General features: G+C 49.6%; 2 protein-coding genes across 2 annotated transcripts in view; one reads left to right on the top strand and one right to left on the bottom strand.

The window, feature by feature from the left end:
• Positions 1–638: 638 nt before the first annotated feature.
• On the bottom strand, positions 639–1,434 carry LOC104277964 (transcription factor HES-5-like). Its single transcript, XM_009874820.1, has 3 exons — positions 1,372–1,434; positions 1,009–1,189; positions 639–880 (listed from the first exon to the last, which is right to left on the bottom strand). The coding sequence occupies exons 1-3, from the start codon at positions 1,432–1,434 to the stop codon at positions 639–641; spliced, it is 486 nt and encodes a 161-aa protein (XP_009873122.1).
• Positions 1,435–10,857: 9,423 nt separating this feature from the next.
• The window catches only part of LOC104278046 (transcription factor HES-5-like), a gene marked incomplete at its 3' end in the record, with an annotated part of 8,851 nt that continues 7,820 nt past the window's right edge, over positions 10,858–11,888 (top strand). Inside the window, exons 1-3 of the mRNA XM_009874929.1 lie at positions 10,858–10,923; positions 11,233–11,419; positions 11,636–11,887. Coding sequence (XP_009873231.1) covers positions 10,858–10,923; positions 11,233–11,419; positions 11,636–11,887 — 505 coding nt within the window. The remainder of the gene's footprint in view (positions 10,924–11,232; positions 11,420–11,635; position 11,888) is intronic.

Genomic DNA, 11,888 nt, shown 5'->3' with positions numbered 1-11,888 from the left:
CATACTCTTTTTCTAAATCGAAAAAAGCAGCAAAATAGTAGAAATATTCCACATAGGTTCCTAGCTTCTGTTCATCCATCACACTTTAGATTCTAGGACTACAAAAAAGGGGACATGGAGGAAAAACCCAAAGCAAAACAAAACCCATCTTTGATGCTGTACAAGTTATAAGAAAACCGAGGGGAAGCTGATTTTAATCAAGTGTGCATGAACCGAAGGGAAGTAAATTTACCCTCTGGAGTGACTGCACAAGCAGGTGTCGCTAGTCAGGCCAGAGTAAAGCCAACGGCTCTTACAAGCAACGTGAGAGAAATCTCTCCTACAGCAGTTCTCGTCCGTCACAACTGTAACGTTTACCGAAAAAAATGCCCTCCTTCGTTTGGAAGGTGTTCGCCCCCGACCGGGCGGGCGGCAGGCTGCGTCTGCACAGCTCCAGCACCGCTCGACAGAACGCCTCAACTTTCGCCAAAGGATCCCATAAAAGCCGAAAGCCTGCCACTTTTTTCACACATAAATAAAATACACGGGGAAATAAAATTCCCTACAGAAGAGAGGATCAGAGCTGGACTATCGGATGCAGTCAGATCCCTCCTCTGGACTGTGAAAGGCAAAGGTCCGTGAAGCGAGGGCTCCCCTGACTACCAGGGCCTCCAGAGAGTACCGACGTCTTTTGGAGATGCTTGCTTCGGGGCGCTGGGCTTCCCGGGAGAAAAGGCCGCCTCTGTCGTGGCTGACTGGCTCTTCTGGAAGTGGCTTAGAAGTTTGGTCTGTGTTTCAGTTCGGACTTTATGAAGTGTTAGGAAATGGAAAGCTTCTTGCAAGCACCTGGAATAGCCCTCCCTGAAGTCAAACTGAGAGCTTTTATGGAAGGATCCTGCAGCTAGAGAAGGGAAGAAAAAAGGGAGGGGGAAGAAAGACCAGTTTAGAGCAATTGTTTCTAGCTAGAGATTCATAAAATTGTCACCAATTTGCAGGAAGCTAGAGACTGAAAGAGAGTTCAATACTCACTCTTCATCTGCAGCTGGCTCTGCTGCTTCAGGTAGCTGACAGTCATCTCCAGGATGTCGGCTTTCTCCAGCTTGGAGTTGGGCTGGTGTCTCTGAAACTCCTTCTCCAGGAGCAGTTTCAGCTGCTCGATGCTGCTGTTAATCCGGTCGCGGCGCATTTTCTCCACCACCGGCTTCCTCAGCTGTGAAAAGCAAAGGAAAAGAGACTATTATTAGAAGGATCTTTCCCCTGCCATTTCACAGGACTCTTTTTTGCCCATCGCTGCTCCTAAAACACCGTGAGGCCGCTTTATTAGCTGGTGTAAACGGCTGTGAGGAGAGCACAGAGCAGGGCTCGAAGCTGCCTCGCTGTGCCTGGACTTACTTTGTTTTTCTCCTTCGGTGTCAGCAGGTTGTCGGGCTCCATGAAAACGGCGCTGGGAGCCATCTGCCCTGAGGAAAGTCTCAGGGTGGAAGTCCAGGAGAAGCGTGTTGCTGGAAGCCGCCGCTGCCCGATATTTATGCTGTAAAACCTCATGGAGAGTCTGTGGGTCTCGAGCTCGGTGGCGTTTCCCACACTCTGCAGCCAATCAGGGAGATAGGCAGCACAAAAGGAGAAGCATCTATTCTTGCATGCTCCACTGCCGGTGAATAGCCCGGGGATAATGACCTTCTCCCAGATGAGCAGGTGGGGAGTGCGTGGTACGTGAAAGGCCGGGATCAGAATTACGCGTCACAAGCTGGGAAAGAGCTGGCCCTTCAATGGGAAAAGGCTGCTGACTAATGCCGCGGATCAATAGCATTCCAGCCGCGGGTTCACATGCGTGGAGGGAGGAGGAGGAGGAGGTCAGCTGCCGATGGCGGGAAATCAACCGCGGCGGGCACTGCTCTCTGCGCTGGGGAACGCACTGCAGCACACACGTCGGCACGCACAGGCACACACGAGCGGTTTCTGGCTTTCTGAGATAAAGAGCGGAATTTCTTTAAATCCCCTCGCCTCGTTTGCTCACTAAGCCAGAGCCAGTTGTTCTAAATCAAGGGACTGGGACACCAGTTTCACCCACGTGAAACAGAAAACAGCTTTTGGCCTTTTCCTCACTGCAGATAGATCCAAGCACGCACAGTTACCAGAAAGGTTTTCTGTTTGGATCTTTGTTCTCCTCCCTTGGTATCTTATGCACCTCATTAGAATACTCTCAAGCCATGTCCCAGCACTTTACGTTTCTGTTTTCTAAGACCTGCAAGATAAACGTGCAAGGAGAAGGATCCGAGTGCTTTGGGATCGGTTCAGTCTCACGTGCTGCTTCCTCCCCAAAACACATTCTACTCTCTTTTCTTTTAACCTGGCTGGGCCCAGGTTTACCCCAGATGTGGTCTGCGACCGACTCGGTTCAACACAGCTCCCTGCCAGCATCCGTAGCTCCCTCCGTAAGATTCAGTACAGGAATAGTAGTAGTAGTAGTAACAATAATAACAATAATGATAATGTCAAGTAATGTCAGGGCTTATGTCTGGGGATGTCTTACTGGAGTAAGTAAATACTGTTTGTGTCTACATTAATTTACGTGTGCTCACATATATATTAATATACAAGTGTGTGGCCACGCATGTCTTTCAATGTGAATACACACATGGACCCATTTCTCTCTCACTCTGTGACACATTATTCGTAAGGCCAGGTAAGGCTTAAATGACCTCTTCCAGGATCTGCTTTTCCATCCCCATTGTACTGCTCTTGAATAGGCTCCCTTCTTTTCGTACAGAGCAGCAGCTGTTGAGCTCCGAGTCTTTTATGTCAAGTTGTGGGAAAGCTTTTGTGACACCATTTCACATGTTCTCCTCAAAGCTTGTGGATTATCTTTGAGCCCACGTAATGCCACCTCTGAAACCAATCTTTCACTCTGTGCATCGCTCTTGGGGAGGCTCAGCAACAGAAACTCCCGAGTAGCAACTCATTTCTTGAGCTCGTTAATCGAGCGCGTGAAGAAGAAATGTGCCGATGCCGTGATCAGCGGGGTCAACTAGCAGTTTTGCTAAGGACAGTTTCTGTTTTCGAGATTAACTCACTAATAAGCAGCATTAAGAGCAGCGATAATTTTCTCTTCCAGTACAAGTCGCTCAAACAGGCACTCCAGGTCTAGTCTCGAGGTACTGGATCTGGCCAACACATTTGAAATACAGCATAGGCAGCAGCCTTCCCCCAGAATCTCTGCCAGATGTTAGCTCTTTAGGAAGGCTTAAAGACACTGCTGCTTTCCCAAGTCTTGAGAGATGCTCGTTGCTCCTCTCCTGGTACGTGCTGCCCAGATGGCCTTTCGGGAGCAGGGTTTCCCACTGAACACAAAGCAGAGGCAAGCACCGTTGCTAATGTGGTTTGTAGTCAGGCACACTTCCTTTGTGACCGGAATGAATATAGTTAAGAAACGGTGTGGGAAACTCAGAAGTACGCAAACTTCCCCAGCCTTATGTTAGTAAGTCATTGAGAAAGCTAAAAGGCTTGGGAGCAGGGACAGGAGCAATGGTTCTGAATACAGAACGGGAAAATGTAGGAGACTCAACGAGCGCCGAGTTGTACAGAGCATCCTGAGGTGAAACATGAAACGGGTCCAACCCTACGGGCCTTACCTGGATGCTCACTGAAGTTGGCAGAAACTTTGGGCTCCATCAGGAGGGCAGCAGACTGCTGGATTTGCCCCGCAGCTTTTGGACTTCCAGAGCCACTGCCTGAACTCCGGTGTAAATACAAACTACCTCTGCGCCTACAGTGGAATTCATCCAAATCCTAATCAAAAATTTGAGCCTGAATTTTCACCTGCCAGATAGCAATACCAGAACCCGGTCTATAGTTTCCCATTTCTTTCACCCAAACAGCGAGAAATAGTTCAGAAGTATTAATGAAAAGAAATGCTTCCCCAAGGTATTGCTGGTGTAAAATCTAACACCAGTCTCCCATTCCAACCCCCTATTGAAATTACAGCAAGCAGCAATTCAGATTAATGTGCCTGGGCAATTAAGGATTGGAGGAGCTTCTGTATTTGTTTGCAACAGTTTGCACAAGCCTACGAGCAGCTTGACTAATATCAAGGGTCTGTTTCCAGGGGCACAGTAAACAAATCTGGGGAATTAAAGAGGCAAACAGAATGTGTGGCTCAGAAGTCTTAGTGTGGGCTGGAGCCACCTCTGCTACCTTCAGTGGGAAAATTTTCTTTCCTGCAGCTCCTCTCCCTGTCGTTTCCTCCTTGCTCTGCTGCTTGGCAATCCCTTGGCTGAGCCCGGAGATATTTCTGTTTCTCTGCCTAGCTTCCCTCACTTTCTTCCTTTTCTTCGGGCTTTATTTTCCCTTCACGTAGTTTTTATAATCTGATTTTCTTTCCCCCCCTCTGTCTGTCACAGGCAGATGTGGTTTGAGGACAGGAGTGTCTTACAGACCCGCAGACTGTGTGAGTTTGGAGTTCCTTCCAGTTTCCCACACTGCTCTCCTATTCAGGGCATTCAGGCCGAGGATAAAGGAAGTGTGCCATGCTACAAGCTGCATTAGAAATGGTGTTTGACTTCCCTTTGTACTTCACAGAAGCCTTGCTCCGGGTAGACCATCTGCATCGCACTCGCGGTGGAGAAAACCATTGATCAGGGGCTGTCAGCCCAGCTGGGGGAACTTGGGAAAGTAATTCCTTGTGCCACTTCAGCTCTTTGGGGCTTAACATCTGGCTGGGGGGGGAGGCGGCCGTTGGTGGTTTAACAGTCTTGCTTCCTTTCAAGTTGGGGATGCTGTTTTGATCCCTGATAAGCCTTTCTGAAATCCTGATTTTAATAACATGGAAAGCATCCAGAAGATGAGGAATAATGCACTGGCTTTGCATTTTAAAGTGCTTTACAAAGACCAGCTAATGAATTCTCAGCAACCTCCCCAGTGAGATAAGGATGCATTATTAGCAACGTTTCACAAAGGAGGAAAACCAAAATTTCAGTATTTCACATACTGGCTGCAGTGCTGCTGTTGCCAAGCGGCTGTCTGAGACATCTGGTTTCCAAAGATGCTCAGCGCCCACTTTTGTTTTAATTAGCTCTGGCATCTCTGAAAAGGAGCCAACTCCCTAGCTTGTGGCAGAATTTGGATTACTGGACTGGACCACACTCGCAGTCATGCACCACCTAAATAAGCAGATGCTTAAGTTCTCCTTTGTACTCAGTTTTTGAAAATGTTATTTGGTACAATTTGTCTAAGGCCATGAAATGGCTGAAGACACGCTCGAATCCTTGATCAGGAAACACTTAATGAACTATTTAACAGACAGTAACCTGATCTCTCTAGAAAGTAAACTAGGTAGTAATTTGTTTATCCATGCTTCTGAAAACCTACCAAAGCCTCAGCCTCAAGGTGCAGCTGCCCTCAGCCCTTGCGCACATCTGTCCGTGAGCGCCACCTCCTTTGGATCAGCTGCCTCCCTGCACTTACGGTTATTCTGGGCTTGGAGCTGCTCGAAGGAGAGGATCCAGTGTGCCCTGGACTACATGAACTCTCAGAGTTGGTAAGGGAATTTCAGGCCCTAGACACCTGGCCTGGACCCTAAGTCCCTGGTTTCAGCAATTTAGAAATGAGCAAGGAGCCATACAGCCTTGCAAGGACCACAGTCTGTCAGGGCTTGCATGTGCCCCTCCGCTAGTCCTTCACCCGGCTCACAACTGGGTTATCTAGTTTTTGAAAAACCGTTCTTGCCCGCAAGGCAGGTGTCTGCTTTTATCAGGCATGCTCCATTCTGCTGCCAGCTAAACGTGGCAAAAGCGCTCCTCGGTCCTCCAAAACCCACCAGCCTGGTCAGGCGGGACCTGACACCGAGCTCACCAAACACGTCCGCTGTGCTCCACGCCGGGGGACTGACAGCTGCCAAGCAAGAGAACAGGAGCTTACACCCCAAAACTCAGGCTGAGCTCAAGGGAAGGGGAAAAAACTCACTTGGGAGTACGAGAGAATCAGCTTCAGGTTACAAATATGTCCCCAAGGTAAGGAACAAATACATTCCCAAGGTAAGGAACAATTCATCGAGGCTCGGGGCCAGCAGGGAAGCCCGTGACTGTTATCTCCCCTCTCCACCGCTGCCCTAGAGTTGAGCGATTAAATATCTGACACATGCAGACAGGAGTAACTGCTGCTCCTAGGAGGGGAGAGGTGAGTGCCCTCCTATCTGGCCCCAAAACGCCGTGTTCCCATCTTGTCGCTGACAGCAAGGGGTTGTTGGGGCCAGAGCTCAGGAGCCACACTCCCCATTCTCAACTCACTCCTCTGAAATACTCTCTCCGCAGGATACCTGCTCCTTGCCAAAATGCCTGGCAGCACTACGTGGCCAGTCTTGTGATTTTTATCAGGAGACTCATCATACTTACGGCCTTCAGTAAGACTTCACACCCAAGCTTCATGATTCTATAAAGAGAGAAAATTAATGATTTTGATACAAAACCAAGTTCAAATGCTCAATAATCAACATTTTTTTAAAAAAAAAATAATCAAAATGCTTTCATTGTTATTAGAAACATCAAAATCCCTATGTCTTTCAGCTCATTTCTGGGTTTCTTGACACCCAAATGTTGACATTTGAAAGGCTGGCAGTAATGCCAGATCCTCAGAGATGCCGAGCCCGTCGTAAGAAGTGAATACCACCATCTTCCAAAAAACCCACCACGCAAAACAACGAAGGAAGGGCATGAACTCAGCAGCTTCTGCGGTTGCTCCCTCCACTGCATTGTCAGTGACTGGCTGCCCTTCTGTGGCCAGACCTGGGGACTGACTGATGGGGTCTGGGTATTTCAGAAGGTTTTTCTGAAGTCAGCAGCATCTGTTTAGAGCCAAACCCAAAAACCACCTGGCAGCACGTGCGAGGTAACCGCTGGGTCTCAGCCCAGCTGCTGGGACGGGGAACAGTGACGTTACTAACTCGGCACCGACTGGGGTAAGCGTGGAGCAAGGTGCAGCCGAGCGCCCTGGTAAAAGCAGAACTCCTCGGGGTTGTTTTATGTGGGTTTTTGAAGGAGGAGGGTGGTAAACACATAACATGGTGGCTCCCGCCAAGCCTGCTCCCGGGGCAATGTGTTCCTTTGAGACATAATTGATTCCTGCCATCAGGCACCAGCCTGCTCTCCCCCAGGGTCAGAGCTTTCCCACATCCAACCCCATTATCCCACAGACCATGCCTTTTGTACAACACACTCCAGCCATTCATGTGCAAAGCAGCTGTAATCCCCAGACCTTTCAGAGTCAATATACCAGGAAATAATAAATCCCTCTTGTGCACTCCTGAATACGCTGAGAGGTGACTTGTGGGAATTTCAGCTGGGCAGAAAAATAATAAATTCTCCTTAATTTTTAATTATTTGTAATGCTCACTGTAGAAAGAGTATGTCGTTGGTGCAGGGCTGTTTCAGGGTCACCCACACAAGCAGCTATAGAAATTGCTTTTGCCTCTAACAACCCTGAAAATGCAGATCAAATTGTCTCACATGTTTCTTAATGATCAAAGTCCACTTTCCTTCACTTAAACACCTGGGAATGGCAGTATATTAAGCATTTGGGATCTAAAGAAAACCTAATTAAAAGAGGTTAAACCTGTGAAGAATGTACTTTACAGTAATAAAAGACTCCTTTTTGACAGGATTCTAATGCCTAAAGGAGGCAAGATAATGCCATACTAATGACATTTAATGGAATATTTTATACAATAGGTCTAATAACAACATAACCTTTCCCCCTAAAAGAGGCAGATTTCACTACACTTCCACTCCACGGGTTCACGCAGCAGAGTTACACTCGGCTTGTGAGAGTGGAAGGAGGCAACGCTGAACAGCAAGTTTTGCAGGGTAATTTCTTTACATATTGCCTCCCACGCCAAACAAATTTTTAAACTGTTTATTGGGTAGTATCAGCAAGAGTAAGGTACAAGTGTGGCGCAGAGTACAGACCTGAGGGTTTCACCAAGCCTTCAGAGACAATTTCCACTCAGATGTGCGAGCACGGGTCTTCTTGGGACCCTGGCAGGTGCTCTCATGGCTCAGCGACGCTGCCACTGGCACATCACCCGGGAAAGGGAGATCAGAGCTAGCTGGGTCCTAAAAAGCTTTTCAGCAATGGGCTGGTCTGAAGAAGAGACAAAAGCCAATTAGAGACCAGCCTGCCCACAGGACAGACCCTGATCTCTGGCCGTGTGATGGCAAAGGGGTGTCCCACGGAAGAAGTGTCTCTGCCAGTCTCCTGAGAGATGGGGAGGAAAAAGCCTCCCCTGCAAGAGAGTGGGAAGAGGCCACACTTAGCGCACCCCCTGCAGAGGAGCACCGTTCCCCATCGCGGTTCCTCCATCACTTTATTCTCACAGGGTCCAGCACCATCCCCAGAAAAGCACAAGGGTCACTTCAACTCCGTCCCTACTCTCCCACCGCAGACACGGGCTCAGCTCCCAATTCCAAACTCTGTGAAGGAGTTTAGCAGCACCAGCCCCGCATCCCAGAAACGCAAACTGGGACATGGTGGAGGAAACCAGTAGCCAGTGCTGCAGCCGAACCCAGCGCTCCCACTGACCACCCCCGCGTGCAAATCGGGGTCTCTGCCCCTTTGCCCCTCTCTCCTGGTAAACACAGACCTCCGAGAAGCCCCTGCCCGCACGGCGAGCCCGGCTCGGTGAAAAAGCCATGCGAGTTCATCGCGCCTTGACAGAAGTGCAGGCTCCACAAAGGAGTTATTAGCACCGGGCTGCGTGGGTTTGAATTTCTCTGCGTTTCCCATACTTTTCCCCTATTGATAACATTTCTTGTCGGGACAATAGAAGTGTGCCTCGCAACTACTCACAACATTAGTGACGGTGCTTGAGCCTGAATGATTTAGAGGGAAAGAATCCAACTCCCAAAAGACCATCTGGCTATCAGCTATAATACAGCAATAAAGTTCAGGGCTGCTTCTTAGGAGTTGGGAAAAAGATGGTTTTTGACACTGAAGAGTCTCTTCAACCAGCTTTGAACATGCCTACCTGTCAGCTCCTGGCTTCAAGGTCTGCCACCATCACTCTCTTGCTAGGGAAGGGATAACATAGCACATCAGCTTCTCAAGCAAGGCCGGCCAAAGAATATGGGGAGGGGGGAAAAAGGGCAACACCTTATTATAGCTGGCAAAAGCTAGGGCATGCTCTTTGAGCTGTATCTTACTTTGTATCATAATCCTCTGACTGCTTCAAAGTGCTCATGAGATGTCTTGTCTCCTGGCTTTCCCACAACACAGGGAATAAAGGACTCCAAGGACAACATCTGCCCTTCACAAAGAGATAAACCCATTCAGGCCATACAATGAAAACTAGAAGCTGGCTATTTCAGCAACACCTCCCTCCTTCCTGTCAACTGCCCCTTAAACTCGGGCTGCACTTCGGGATTTCCATGTAAGAAACTGCCTTTGGCTTTCTTACCTCGCTGCACAGTTCCCTCTGCCATTCCCATTCCCAGATTCCCCGCCACGCTCCCGTGCACAAGCACTGGGAGAAGAGAAGCACTCCTCCGCCCCGGGCCAGGCCCTCAGAGGGCAGCACAGCTTTGCTCAGGTAGGCTTTGCATTATTTTCAGTGCTGCCTCCAAGGACTGTATCCAGGCAGAGATTTTTCTCATAAGGCAAAGTCAGAAGTGACCTAAGGCTTCTGCACAACTTCATTCCTTTTTCTTGCCCCCACCACGAAAGAAATAATGTTTGCTTAATTCTTATTGCAATTTTCATGCAAGTACGAGCAAGCAGCACTATCCTCATTTTCCAGATAAGAAAATGGCGTGAGGGTGACCATGCTAAACGTTACGCAGTCTCTGAGATCTCAGACCGCAGCAGGCCAGCATGACGCCGCTCCTTGGTCAGATGAGAACAGAGCACACCAGAAAGCTCGGGCAAGAAGTCGAACTGGCCACCTTGCTGAGGTCCTCAGCTACTAAATCCCACTCACTATCTGCCTGTGACCTACCTAAGCCAAGGGCCGGGTTGAACATGATGCTATTCTTTAGCCCATCTTAACCATCATTCTTGTTTATATGAAAGAGAGAGCAGAAAAGGGCAAGAATTACAGGGGTGAACAGGCATGGGCCCGGTTCTGCCAGCAGGTCCTTAACGAAGGCAATGGGAACACCGGTGCAACAGGCTCACAGCCCTCCACGTGTGGAGAGAGGCTACCATTTCCATTTCCTTCCCATTCCCCAATTTATCCACCCTGTCCATCCAACATCCCGCCCGTCCTGCGTGTAGATTCTCTAGAGCATTCAGAAATAGCTACGCAAACAAACCGGTCCTTTCACACTGGTAACACTCTCCCATCAAAAGGGCAAACGACTGTATGGACAAGCACAAAACCACGCTCTGGCAAACGGCACCTGGGGGGCCGTCTCGGAAAGTGACTTCTCTAGAAAGAACAGAGATGCCCTTGGTGCTGTTGATTTTGACAGCGCTCCCCTTCTTCTCCTTCTCCCCAAAGCATGCCTCCTCCACGCCACGAACGCGAGTGACACATGCGAGGGCCCAGGAACGCAACGGATCCCACAGAAGCAGCTGGAGGGTCAGGGTTTTCCCAGATCCCCGGGGCAGCCCCAAAAGCCACGCCGCACACTCCACCAGCCAGCGTGGGCAGAAGGTTATTCTCTCCGGGGCATTTGCAATCAATGTACCATGCGCTAATAGATGCTTCCTCTATTGTTCGGCTGCGTGCCCGGATTGGCCGGACGGCTGTGGGAAACACCAGCGATCCCCAGACTCACAGATCTGCTGAAGCTCCCCGACGTATAAATAGAGGCAGTCGGTAACCGCCAAAGCGTAGTCTTAACGCCCAGCCCTGCAGCCCGACGCGGGGGTCTGCACCCAGGACTGAGAATGGCTCCCAGTAACACTCTCATGATACACGTGGAGGAGAAACCGCTGCCAAAAGAAAAGAATAAAGTAAGTAGGGTCCTTGACAAGGGTTGGGAAGGCTGGCCTGCGCTCCAGGCAATGGGCAGGCCTCTATAAAATAAATGCTACGTGGGAAAAGATAAGAAGGGAGGAAGTGGTTTGGGGGAAGGCAAAGAGGTTAAAGAGAGAAAAAGGAGACTATTTAAAAGTGAAATGAGTGGGAAACAGGTAGGCAGCATCACAAAGCCCTCCCACCAAAAGGAAGCGTCTTTGAACCTGTGTGTTTCAGGGCATCAGAAGGGGAAATGAGGTCAGGTCTCAGAAAATCCTGAGCAGTCTGCTCCATCTCTCTTACAGCTGAGGAAGCCGGTGGTGGAGAAAATGCGCCGCGACCGGATTAACAGCAGCATCGAGCAGCTGAAACTGCTCCTGGAGAAGGAGTTTCAGAGACACCAGCCCAACTCCAAGCTGGAGAAAGCCGACATCCTGGAAGTGGCTGTCAGCTACCTGAAGCAGCAGAGCCAGCTGCAGGACCAAAGTGAGTGCAGAGCACGTCCTGCACACCACCAAAAAAATCCACCCCCACGGGCCTCTGCCCTCCCGCAGGGGCCGTAGCACGCCCAGGTCTGGTTGCACGAGCAAGGCTCGCGGACTCGGGCTCTTGAAAGAAACCTAATGCATGAATCACCCCTGTCCCACGTTTTGCTCAAGATCTTAACCCACGGAATTTGCTTTTCTTTCTTTGTTTCTTTTCCAGCAGTCATTCACAAGAATCCAGAGCAGGACTTTAACAGCGGATACCTGCGGTGCCTCAGGGAAGCTATGCATTTTCTGTCCTACTATGAACCCAGGAAGGAAACTCAGGTGCAGCTCATCAAGCATTTCTGCAAAGCTCAGATGGGCGCAGACGTCAGGTACCCTCCCTCCCTGCGTAATTCACCTCTGGCACCCTCCCTGTGTGCCAGAAAGCAACCTGCCCAGAAGACGGCTGCTGCTCCTACCATCTGGCGACC

The sequence above is a fragment of the Apaloderma vittatum genome, unplaced genomic scaffold (assembly GCF_000703405.1).
Source record: "Apaloderma vittatum isolate BGI_N311 unplaced genomic scaffold, ASM70340v1 scaffold13560, whole genome shotgun sequence".
Classification (NCBI taxonomy): Eukaryota; Metazoa; Chordata; class Aves; order Trogoniformes; family Trogonidae; genus Apaloderma; species Apaloderma vittatum.
The sequence above is the reverse complement of the archived record's forward strand: the minus strand, read 5'-3'. Positions and strand labels throughout refer to the sequence as shown.